Source organism: Geospiza fortis, unplaced genomic scaffold (genome assembly GCF_000277835.1).
Source record: "Geospiza fortis unplaced genomic scaffold, GeoFor_1.0 scaffold16, whole genome shotgun sequence".
NCBI classification, from domain to species: domain Eukaryota; kingdom Metazoa; phylum Chordata; class Aves; order Passeriformes; family Thraupidae; genus Geospiza; species Geospiza fortis.
The window spans coordinates 184930-197047 of NW_005054302.1; the positions used below are offsets into that span (position 1 = coordinate 184930).

Consider the following 12118-nt stretch of genomic DNA (forward strand, 5'->3'; position numbering starts at 1 on the left):
CCCATGGTTAATGAAACAAAATTTTTGTAAGATTGGCCTAAAACCTGCTTTTCTTTATTTGTCTAAATCCATGTCTGTTGGGAGCATGTTTGAGAGCTGTTGGTGGAGTACAATTCCTGACACAGTGGGCCTTATAAATCCCCAGCCCTGTTCCTGCAGTTGTAATTACTTTCTCATAGTAGGGGAGTTAGTGTAAAGCCAAGAGAAAGGGATTTAAGCCAGGATTTATGACGGGTGTCTTGGAAAAGTGAAGAGGATTTTGGGTTTTGTAGTTGATGCTGTGGTAACAAAATTGAAGCATGGATTTAACGGTTACCTCAGTTAATTAAGTTTCTTAGCATGTATTTTCCCACCTATTACACTAGGTTTTAGCTGGAGCTGATGAAGTACCAATCTTACTGAACTGTACTGTAAATTGCATTTAGGATTATTTTTTCCCGCACATTATTCTCAGCATAGTATTGATGTCTGTGTGCAGTGTGTACTGCTGGAAAATGTATGTCTCAATCCAGCATTGCATTGAAATAAAAGAAACTTTTTCCTTTTCCAAAATAAATGAAGAAACATTTTTAAAGCCCTGTTGTTGAAGCCAGCTAAATGGTGCAGTGTGGGTATCAGGATGGGGCTGTTGGAGCTAGAGGATGCAGTCTGAGATGGAAGATGAGGTTCATCCTTGTAGGCTGTGGGCACACAGCCTGGAGATTTGTAGAGCAAAGCAGAGAAAATCTGATGTCTGCACAACTCATCTTACAGAGGAGGTTGTCCTGGAATAGCTGTTCCCTCAGGCTATCAGGTTGAGAAGTGTTACGTACATCCCTGCAACGTCCTCAGGTTTTGATTCATCCCAGTAGTACAGGGTTTGTGCACTCCACAGGCTCTCTGCAATGTGAACCAGAGTGTGGTAGATGGGGAAGGTAGGACATTCACTTTTAAAGTACTCTCCTGCCCAGAACAGGAAAACCCCTCTGAAATCTGAAAGACAAAATTTGCATTTTTATTTTGCCCACTTGTGTGTGAACTAAGTGACTGTGGAGCAGGGTGGGAGCTGGACTGGAGTATCGCCTCTCTCCCAGGATTGCACAGGGTTTGCAGCATGACTGAGAGTTGGAAGCAGAACTTTGGTGTTGTTTATTTTAATTCCCCATGGTAGGTCTTGATAAAATGCCAAAGGAGACATTTCGCCCTGTAAAAAGGTGGAAAGTGGGAAGTTTCATTTGCTGAAATGTACCAGGGCTGTAGTATTGTAGCTGTGCAGTGATGCTGATGTAGGAGGGTATTCTGGTCTGGATAATGATGGCAGCATCTTTCTTGCAGGCCCAAACAGGAAGATGGAGTGTCAAAAAATTACCAATTTTGGAAGCCAGCTTCTTCGTCGGAAAAATGTGGACTGCTCTCGAGAAGACAGTCGCCTCTCACGATGCCTTAACACGTTTGACTTGGTGGCTCTGGGTGTAGGCAGCACTTTGGGTGCAGGTGTCTATGTACTGGCTGGGGCTGTGGCACGGGAAAACGCAGGACCTGCCATCGTTATCTCCTTCTTGATTGCTGCCCTGGCTTCCGTGCTGGCTGGACTCTGCTACGGAGAATTCGGTGCTCGAGTTCCTAAGACGGGATCAGCTTATCTCTACAGCTACGTGACTGTGGGTGAGCTGTGGGCCTTCATCACAGGCTGGAATCTCATCCTCTCCTATGTTATTGGTAAGTGTGGTGGGTGTGCTGCAAGATCCTAGCTTCAGTTCAAGGTGGCAGCCTGGTGTGTAGGGTCACCCTTGTTTCTGGTCACGCCTGTGTTACTGTTACAAGGTAGTTGCTTCACTCTTGCACTCACCCAGGATTTCAGGAGTCATCAGTGGGACGCGTTTTGATGGCTTCTGTGCTGCTGGCTGAGGGCTTATTGCTGCTGGGAATTCCTCTGAATCTCCACTTCATCCCTCTGGCATCCCCTATCTTCTGCACACTTGCTAGGGTGCTAAAGAGTGTCCTCTCTGCTGAGAAAGGAGCTGCTCACAGAAAGATGCTTTTATGCAGAGTGCCTGTACTCACAGTTGATCAAGGATTAATTCTGGCCCCTTTGGGATCTATTTAAAGTATCTGAAGATAAGAGTTTTGTCTTATGAAGTGCTGCAGAATTAATCTTGAGATGATCTGCAGGTTCAGAGTCTCTGGAAAATACAAACCAAATCCCTCCTAAGCCCTTGACTCCCACTAGGAGAGGCCCCGGCTCAAGCTCAGAGCATGCGCTGTGCAACTCAGCTGATGCATTAAAGCTAAGCCGCACTTTGCTAATTAAGGATTTGTGTCTTTTCAAGCACATTCGGGGCAGGCTGCTTGTTATCACGTCTCTAAGGCTGCAACAGACTCACCAGTTGAGACTGAAAGCTTGATAGTTAAACTGAAAACCAACTGTTTGCTAAATTACTAAAGGGAGTTGGTTTTTTTTAAATGCATTTTATGGGATTTGTAAGAATTACCTTGGAATTTAGTTTCCATCGTGCTTGGAGGGTAAGATCATATCAAGAACAACATAGTGGCATACCAGCTGCCTGTCTGAGATCATGCTGGCTTTCCTCTGTGTGTTACCTGAAATATTTTTCTCCTCTTCTCCTCCTTCTTAAAAAAAAAAAAAAAAAGAAAAGAAAAAAAGAGAAGATGAAAAGCCAGAGTCAATTAAACTCCTCTCCTTAAGAAATGTGAGTCCTGTAGTTATTTTGTGAATTACATTCACTGCAAGGGGTAGATAAAAATAATTTTTTTAAGAAGTCAGTGTTTAATTTCTTCCACACTTCTACAATGGACTCTGCTTAGGCTACACGTAGAAAAATTGAACAGACTTCTTGGTAATTTTTCTTCTGTTCCAGAAAGGTAATGATAAATCGTCTCCTTCATGCCCTTCATCTAGTTGGTTTTGGGGCCATTCCTACCATGATACTGGACGACCAAAATGAGTGACATAGCCGTGGTTGCTGTCCCAAAACCTGATTCTGCAAATGCACAATGAAAAGTTTTGCCTACTGAATGTTCTACTCCGAGGATCTGGGCTCAGAGTGGTATTTCCAAGATTTTTTTTTCCCCTCTCATAATGGATTTTGAACAACTGTCTCAGTTCTTATTTCAGAGTTGACTGCTGAGTGTATTGTCACAAGGCAGGAAATTCAGTTAAAAATAAGTAGATACAATCCATGAATATGTTCAGATACAACTTCCTTACTTTTATTTCAGTCCTGTGTCAAGAATGTTTGCAAACTGTCTTTCTCATAATTTGTGAGAAAGGGTGGCTAAAGTGGAAAAACACTGGGGGACGATATGAGGTGTAGGAGGTCTCTTTATCTTGCTCAACTTTTCTCTCAGAGCTAATTGCCCCTCTTGAGAGCAAGGACAACTCCCAGTAGCTTCTGTGGCATGGAGGAGAAAAGTATCTTGGCTGCCACTGTAAGGCCCCCTCAATGAGACTTTTGAAAGTGTTTATAATGGTTCCTGTACTCTGAGTTAGACGCACGGGAGAATATCGACCAGATAAGTCTCAAGAGGTCAAAACAACACAAAAGTTTACTGGCAAACTTCCGAAAAATTAGGAGACTTTGGCTAAAGACTTACTACAACATCTGATCAACATAAGAACACTTCTCACAGCATTAATTTAGCCCATCCAACTTGACAAACTTTATACCTGTTAGTTACTCAAAATCTTCCAAGAAGAGGGAAGTAGAAGAAGGAGTGAAAGACAGAGAAGATACAGAAAAGCACACAGAGCTACCAATGCCTGGGTTCCAGCAGTGTTCAGATACAAGCTCCAAGAGGAAGGTAGAGTCAAGCCGTGCTGCACTCATGCTCAGCCGTAAAAACCCCTGGGCCTTTGTGGGCCCTCCCCCCAGGTGGGACTTCTGGTCATTTGGCCACTCAGGAGCTGGGTTGGGCAAAGTGGAGCCCTGCCCCTGGTGTGCTAATGCAGTGCTGGAATAGAGGCTGGGGGCTGTGGGGACAGGGCACTGCCTCACCAGGGCAAAGCTTGACCTGCTCACTCACACACAGGCATCCCTAAATGTCTCAGGACATCAGTCCTTCCAGTCTCTGACAGGCAGACGCTGCACTACAGAGCCAGGGCTTGAAAGGGGCAGAAAGCTGGTTTTTTCCTTAATCTTGCAGAGAAAATGCCAAGCAGTGCATCAAAATGTGCATCTTTAAAGAGCTTGGCCAGCTGGGTGTTTTCATGCTGAGGTTCTCAGACATCGGTTCAGGAAGTATTGTGAGGGTGGAAAAAGAAATCCTGGAGTCCCAAGGATGGGTGGCCAGTAACTTTTAATTAATTGAAGTGACTTGACTTGGGGGAAGGCTTGTGTGGAGTCTTGGAGGTGGATGATGAGAAATAAATGGGCCTGCAACTTATCAGGTATGGTCTAGAGAGAAGGACAAAGGTGTCCAGGACCAGGATCTGATGTGAATTTTCTTCTGGAATGATGTGGGTTTGGGGAACTATGCCACATTGTGGGATGCATTTCAGGAACTAGAAACTGGTGGGAGCTGGTAGTGTGATAAGTAACAGCATCTCTGTTCTGTAGGTGCTGCTGGGGTTTCCTGGCACTTGGTGACCTCCTTGCCTGTGCCTGTTCCTGCAGCAAGCCCAGTACCTGAGCTCTGCTGTGTGCTGTAGGCAGGAGCCAAGTCTGCTCTGGTGAGGCTGTGCTGACCCAGAACTGGTAAATCCTCCTGGGTACAAGCTGAATGTCTTTGCACTGTGCTCTCTAATAACGGCAAGATATTATCCAGGTGTCTGTGTTGTTGAAAGAATGTCAGATTCCCCCTGCTCCCTCAAGCCTGTTGACTACAGAGAGTTCCAGATAAATGGCTGATAATTATGTGGAACTGGCATCGAAGCAGCTGGCATCTAATATAACACATGCAGGACCTGGATGTTCCCGTCCTAGAACGTAAAATATTAGAGCTAGGACAAAAAATAGCACTAAAATAGTCTTTTTCCTCAAATTATGCCAAAGCTAACTTGAAAAATTGTAATGTGGTGTACGATAACTTTTGCAATTTCTCAAGATTAAATTGATGGCAGTGATGTCCAAACTCTTTAAAGATGTTCACACTGTGCACTTTTCTGTCTTGGTGAACAGAAGAGTCTCCCAACAGGTCTGTTCTGCAGCTTAATTTTTATGCTGTTGCAAAGCTGGATTGGGCAGGTGAGTGTTCCCAGCTGTGCTGCAGGTGCTGCCCACCGCTGCTGCAGAGGATTTGGCTGTGGGTGAGCACAGACATTGTTTGACAGGATTGCAGGTGCCGGAGTTGGGACCTGAACACCCACTCACAGGTGAGTGTGGCAGGACAGACTGTTCTGGGTGGAAAGGGGCCCCTCATGGCGTCCTCTGAGGAGCTGCTCTGCAAGCCAAAACAAAGCCAAGCTCTTTTTTTAACTAAGTAATTATGTAGAGAAATAATTATGATATGCAATTAGGTGCTGTTATATACAGTGTATGTACTGTATGAAACATTGGGGGTGTAGCCACATTAACACAGGAGAGGGAGAAGTTGGCTTTTTTCCAAGCCTACTTATTTCACAAAATGCTGCCACTGTCTGGTGGTAGCTCTTTGTTGTTATTATTTCAGTTCTCTAAAATTACATTTATGGCCCAGACATTGTCTCCAGCTTGCTTGTCCTGAGACCCCAGGTTCAGTTCTCACCTCAGCAAGTTGCACGTAGTTGGATGCACTCAAACAGAAACAAAAAGTGGCCCCAGAGGGCAAAGCCTGAGCACTTGCTGCAGGCAGGAGCTGTTCCACTTGCTGTGGTCATCCCCAGCACTCTGCAATAGGCTGACTGATGCTCAGATAACATGTAAATTGTATCTGAGTTTTTTTCTGCTGGGATGCTCTAGCACTGGAGGTCAGAGCAGACCTGGCTGTTGCCAGAGTGCAGAGCTGGCCACTGTTGTGGTCCAGGCTCTGGTGCTCCAGCATTGCACTGCTGGAGGGCAGCTGGATTCTGTAAGGGCCCTCTGCCTGGGCTGCAGCCACCTAACTGGGGCTGCCAGGGACTTCTGCCAGCAGTACCTTTGGACCTCTCTGGTAACAGAAATTACCAGGTTTGGGGAAAGGGCCCTTGGGAGTGTGAGGAAAAGGTCAATCAGGGCAGTATCAAAGGCAAAGTTGAGGTTTGCAAAGAAGCCAGACAAAAAAGATATTTCTTATCTTGTCAGCTCAGGGTGAGTCTGAGGCCCACTGCCTGTGTGCGTTACTATCAGAGCAGATGCCAGGCATGAACACAGGCTGTGGGCTGGGTATTGATATGAAAGGCTGCTCCCAGCACCTGGGAGCATGTGCAAGGTTGCTTTGAGGCCCTCCATATTGAAAAACCTTACAAGGCTCTCGCTGGTTTGCAACATGTGCCGGCCACGAAGGTGATCTTTGTCCTTTCTATCCTCTGGCAGGAACCTCAAGTGTGGCCAGAGCCTGGAGCGCGACATTTGATGAAATCATAGGGCAGCACATTGAAAAATTTTGTGAAAAATACATGACGATGGATGCTCCTGGAGTGCTAGCAAAATACCCAGACATCTTTGCTGTGGTGATAATCATCATTCTAACAGGTGAGGCACTGGAGGGGTTTGTGGGTCTTGCACCTCCTTCTTCTGTAATCTCATTGTTTGCCCTTGGAATGAGCTTGAGGTCCTGATTTATTTTGGACAACATATTAAAGACTTTCTTTGCTACAAGTGTTGGATTGACCTATATAGCTGCTGAGGAGTTAGCACAGGGCATAGCCTGCTTACAAGGTTTTGAATTAGAGGGGAGCATTCTTGATATTTTTGAGCCACTTTTAAAGCCTTCAATCAAAATTTTTATGAGGAGGAAAAGAAAAGATGACTTGTTATCCTCAATCAGGTATAGGAGTTTAATCCTTCCCTCCACAAATCCTATTACACAAGAATTTCATGCAGTTAGTCTATCAGCCTTATTCCCCCTTTGATAATCTGCCAGTTTTTTATGCCTTGAGCCAGAAAAGTGAGGGAAAAAAAAGAAAGAGGACTTGGTTACAGTTTCATGTACTACTGTTTTAGTTTTGGGTGTTTTTAAATATGTACAGGCTTCAGTTTGCAGAAGTGAATACAAGACTCCAGAGCAATAAATGTGTCACACACGGTCCACGTTTCTTTTTATTTCTAAAAATGTGCTAAGCCTTTGTTCATAAATTGGAAAAGTTTTGACAACTTGCAAGATCAAAATTCTTCTGAATGTTTACTTCTTCTCCAGCTGGGTCTTGCAAAGCATTACCAAGTTTAGGCAAATTTAAAAAATTATGCTTGTATACTCCTCTGTAGTTTCCAGCAGGCAGAAGCTTCAGTGTCCCACTAGCAAGGTTATCCTGACATTTCCCACTCTGATTGGAATGGCCTTCTCAGTGTGAGCTGTGCTCATAGGGACAGGTCTCATAAGCAAAGGATGCTTTGGCATTTGGATTTGAATTTGGATTAGGACTGCATTGATGGCTGCTGAAGCCAATAGCAGCTATCTGTTTTCAGGATTACATCTGAATGGGAGACATTTTCCCCTTTGTTCATTTGTATGTAATATGAATTGCTCTCATTTCAAATCAGAATCTGATCTTTCACTTCAGATACAATTTACAAAATTTAGAACTCCTTACTTTAGCACTGCTGAGGTGCAAAATTACAAAGGTTACTTTGTAATAAGGCGCCTTTATGCTCCTGCATGAAGCAAATTCCATGGATTTTAATAAAAAAGGCAAACCATTCTTTTCTAAAAAAAAGCTGCTGAAAGAGCAGCTTTAGTCTCAAATACCATCACCACAAGTTTATTTCTGCTTACACTGTCTTGAGCTTCAGATTTCTAAAAAGTACCTTACAAGTTTTTGTGGGCTGGTATGCAGTTCTATCAAACACTCTTCTGATATGTCTGTCTCAGCTTATTTCTTACTTTAAAAGAAGGAAAGGTGAGTACACAGGATGCTCTTCTCTCATTGAAGTCCCTTGGAGTAGCAGTAAAAGAACACTATGTTGTGCTTCTCTTCTCCCTTGGGCCCGTGTGAAGTTTTTTTACTTCTCCCTCAGCCTTAGATTTGAGTTAAAAGTTTCAGTTCTTAAAAATCAGACACCTGAAGAGGAAGTTAAGAGAGCTTGTCGACCTGAGAAGCCAAGCAATGCCTCAGTGAGATTTTGCTTCCCAAGGCCTGTAGCCATGCTCTTCTTCAGATAGATGATCTTAAGACCAAGCTGAAATCCTCCACTCACTGAACTCGCTGGCAAAGCTCTTGCTGATTAAGTAGGAGCAGGATTTCTAAGATGCCACCTTCTTCTTTGTCTTCAGCTCTAGAGGTAGCTATTGGAAGTAGAATCCTCCTGGATTTGGCCCCTGCTCATATTTTCCCCAGTTTCTGAGGAAAGTTGAATGTTGTTCATAACTTCTGCATTTGGCCAAGACCTCTATGACGATGTTCCTTCATTGAAAACCACCTGTTGTGCTTTCTCTGGGTCTCTGTGTGGAGTTTGAGGCTGTGGGAGTAGTTTAAGTGTATTCGCAAAGCACTTTACCAGGGACATGGTCCACACGGGCATGCTGGATGGGAGGGTGTGTCCCATTCTGCAGAAATAATGTCTGAGCTGAAGTCCCCATCCTACTTCTGGCTGAGTGAATCCTGAGCCGCTTGGTTTTGTGAAGAAATGAGATGGGATAATTTGGGCAGAGCACAGCATGAGCACAGTTGAGCTATGTCTGTGAGTCCCCAGCACCTGCTGCTAATGGTGAAATACCTGACCTATGCCATTTTTTCCCCAGGGCTTTTAGCTTTTGGTGTGAAAGAATCTGCCCTGGTGAACAAAGTGTTCACCTGCATCAACGTCCTTGTCCTTGGATTTGTCGTGATCTCCGGCTTTGTGAAAGGATCTGTTAAAAACTGGAACCTGACTGAACAGGACATTTACAACAGAAGCCATAGCCTTTTCAAAGACAAGTAGGTTGGATGTTTTCTTCTCATCTCAGAAGCTGGTGCATTTTCAAAACCAAGTTTAAATGGGGGGTTGTGGACTGAGTTAGAAAACCAGTGAATGGGATGGCTGCCTCCTTTGCCACAGACCTTGGAGGCAAAGCTGTCTTTGGTGCGTGTTTGCTGAAAGCAAGCTGTGCTGATGGGCTGAAAGTGCTTGGATTAGGCTGTGTCATCGTGGGCCCTGCTGCAGGACTGACCATTTCTAGCCTTATAACCAATATATAGCACCCAAAGTTGAGAGAAAAGAGCTCTTTAGACAGTGTTCTACTCAAGTCTACACCAGGCTGGCTCTGGTGCCTGTATGAAGCCATGTCCAAGTATAGCTGTGTACTTTGTTTGAATACTTGGGCAACATCCTGTGGCATTGTTATACCTTATAGAGACCTTGTTGCAAATGTCTCAATAAAATGAAGGCAAGTAGCAGATTATTTTAATGCATTGCTACAAGAATATCATAAATCTGTTTTTAATGACATTTTGCTTGGCCAAAATTCTGTCATCCCACACAAGATCAAAATTAAGGAGCTTACAAGGCCTACCAGTAAGACAAAGCTATTAATTTTTGTTTGAGACTGTATCACACAGGATAAGGGCCTTTATATATCTCCACATATATCAGGACTTTTATGATGGCCTGCAAGGAAGCACAGTTGGGCAAAATTTGGTGAGATTCATAAGTGTTGTGTGGGTCAAATTTATCTTGTGTAAAAGCCACTTCTTGAGCCTCTTTTCAAAATTAAACCTGCTGCAAACAAATTGCTTCTATAGGACCGGTCCCTTCCTCTTCCCTCCTGCTATTCCCATGCAGGAATAGCAATTACTGCAAGAGTTTCAAAGTATGAGTGCAGCTCTTTGACCTGTATGACTTACTATTTTTGTAAAATCCGTCTGGGGTTTATTTTATCATTATTTCCAGAGTGATCCACATTTGGGTTGTACTATTTTTGTTGGCCAGATTTCATCTAAGTCTCAGCAGTGCTTCTATGAGAGAGTTCAGATACTTATATGTGAGAAGACTTGCAGATTTGGGATTTAGTTTAGTTTAACTGCCTTAATTCATCTTTACAAAGACTTTTCACTGAAAAAGTTACCTAAGTCACTTGAAGTGAAGGGTGTGCTTGTTATATCATTCAACACAAGGTACATGGATATGGGGTTGCAATCCAGAGTGCACTGGGATCAGCCTGTGTTTGTCTGTTGACTTAAATGAACTTTGGTTGAGGCTCAGCAAAGCAGTTGGTGTGTCAGGGATCCAGGCTCCACTTCTCTCTCACGGTTACAGGAATGGTTTGGGTATGAGCTTGGCACATGGAATTTGAGAAGATGGGATGGATTTTAAACAATCATGGCGCCCTGCATTCCTCTTATGTCTACTCACCTACCTTTTATCTGAGTCCATCTAAAGTAAAAAGTGGATGGTTTACATATTTCTCAGTCTTCAGCTTTTCCAAAAGCTTCTGTTCAAATGAATATATGTATCTGCACACATGCAGTAATGTTAGGAAATTATTTTTAATGTTCATGCTATTTTCTCCTTGTCTTAGCCAAGACATTTTTATCCACCCCACAGAACAGGTGGTGGGAGCAAATCATGAACCATTTTTATTCCATGCCTTCCCCCGGCTGTTGCAGGCCAGTCCAAAGCTCAGCAGTGGGTAGGGCTTAGCATTTTGCCTGGTATGCTAGCATATGAAAGGGAGAGCCTGCTTCTTCAAACTTTGGCTTTGGATTTTGTTATGAGCTGTGAATAGCTTTGTGACTCCCAGCTAGGCAGGATCACTTCTAACCCAGTGCCATGCCTTTCAGTCAAACACAGGAAGAAAAGCTCTACGGTGTTGGAGGGTTTATGCCCTATGGATGGAAAGGAGTCCTCTCAGGGGCAGCCACGTGTTTTTATGCTTTTGTGGGATTTGACTGTATTGCTACTACAGGTAAGAGGGAAGATGTCTTCATTGTGGTTATGAACCTGGCTGCCGGTAGATCGACTTTCAGTAACATTGGAGAGCACAGATAATAGGGAATTCAGGACACCACATTTGTTGTCCCTCTAAACCTCAGCTCAAAATAGGCTTTTGGCTCAGCTGCTCCTAATAGTGAAAGTGCTAAATTTGTTCGAGTTCCTGAGTGCCTTAGTGCTGACTTCTAGCTGCTGTAGCACACGGATAAACTGTATAACCATGAGCTTCCTCCCTTCTTTGCCTGCAGGGCCCAAGTTAGTGGGTGGTCAGTGATGACACAACCAGCTCAGACTCCACAGAAAATATGTTCAGGTTTTCCAGCTAGGAAAACAGGGAAGGCCCAGGTTCACATGTCTGGTATGAGTTTGAGCCTCTAACTCTAGATGATACTTTAATCAACAGGTTATTCTGGAATAGTGTTCTTCAGTGCCTTCAGCTGAAGAAGCTCTGATGGCTTGGAGTATTTCAAAGATCCAGAGAAAGAGGAAGCCTCTGGGGAGTAAACTGTACCCTAGAGCTATCAGGAGATTTTACATGTAAAGGTTAAGAGGTCTCATTTTGAGAGAGAAGCCATCAGCATGGTCATATTTCTTGGGGCTAAGATGAACCTTAATTTCCTGAAGAAAGGATTATCCTTAATTTCACATTTGGCAAGAACGGTTGGAGCAGAGGGAGAACAGAATCATCACAGACAGATAAAGAAGACACGGTAATCCGTATCTTCTTCCAAGCAAGGAGCTGGAGAAGTGTTGGCTCCATTACTCCAGCCAGCCCTGGAGCTTCTCCTTGTGGGAGAAACATTTTTGTGCTTTTGACTTGTAGGTGTATGGATCTGTGTTTATCAGTTCATCCTGGTGAAATGCTGTACCTCAGGAACTCTTGCTTTCAGAGCAGTTTTGTAGGACTAGGAAAGTGCAAATCTGTTCTGTAATTGATCACTGCCTGAATTTTGAGGAATTTTGGTTTTTTACACACATTTTTTCCTATTTGGTTCTTGAAAATTTTCCATAAAAACTAGAGGAGGTCTAGAGGAACACAAGGCGTGTTCAAAGAGCCATATGACTTTCAGGCACTCTGCTCTTCTCCAGAAATGGGTACCTATGGTGCCATGGTCCTGGTGTATTAGTTCTGGTAGGGATGTTACTAAAATGGGCAT

General features: G+C 43.8%; 1 protein-coding gene across 1 annotated transcript in view; it reads left to right on the forward strand.

Annotated features, from left to right (window-relative positions):
• The first annotated feature begins 1308 nt into the window (after nt 1–1308).
• The window catches only part of SLC7A1 (solute carrier family 7 member 1), a 22535-nt gene continuing 11725 nt past the window's right edge, over nt 1309–12118 (forward strand). Inside the window, exons 1-4 of the mRNA XM_005417668.3 lie at nt 1309–1698; nt 6429–6587; nt 8794–8968; nt 10811–10935. Coding sequence (XP_005417725.1) covers nt 1329–1698; nt 6429–6587; nt 8794–8968; nt 10811–10935 — 829 coding nt within the window. The 5' untranslated portion in view covers nt 1309–1328. The remainder of the gene's footprint in view (nt 1699–6428; nt 6588–8793; nt 8969–10810; nt 10936–12118) is intronic.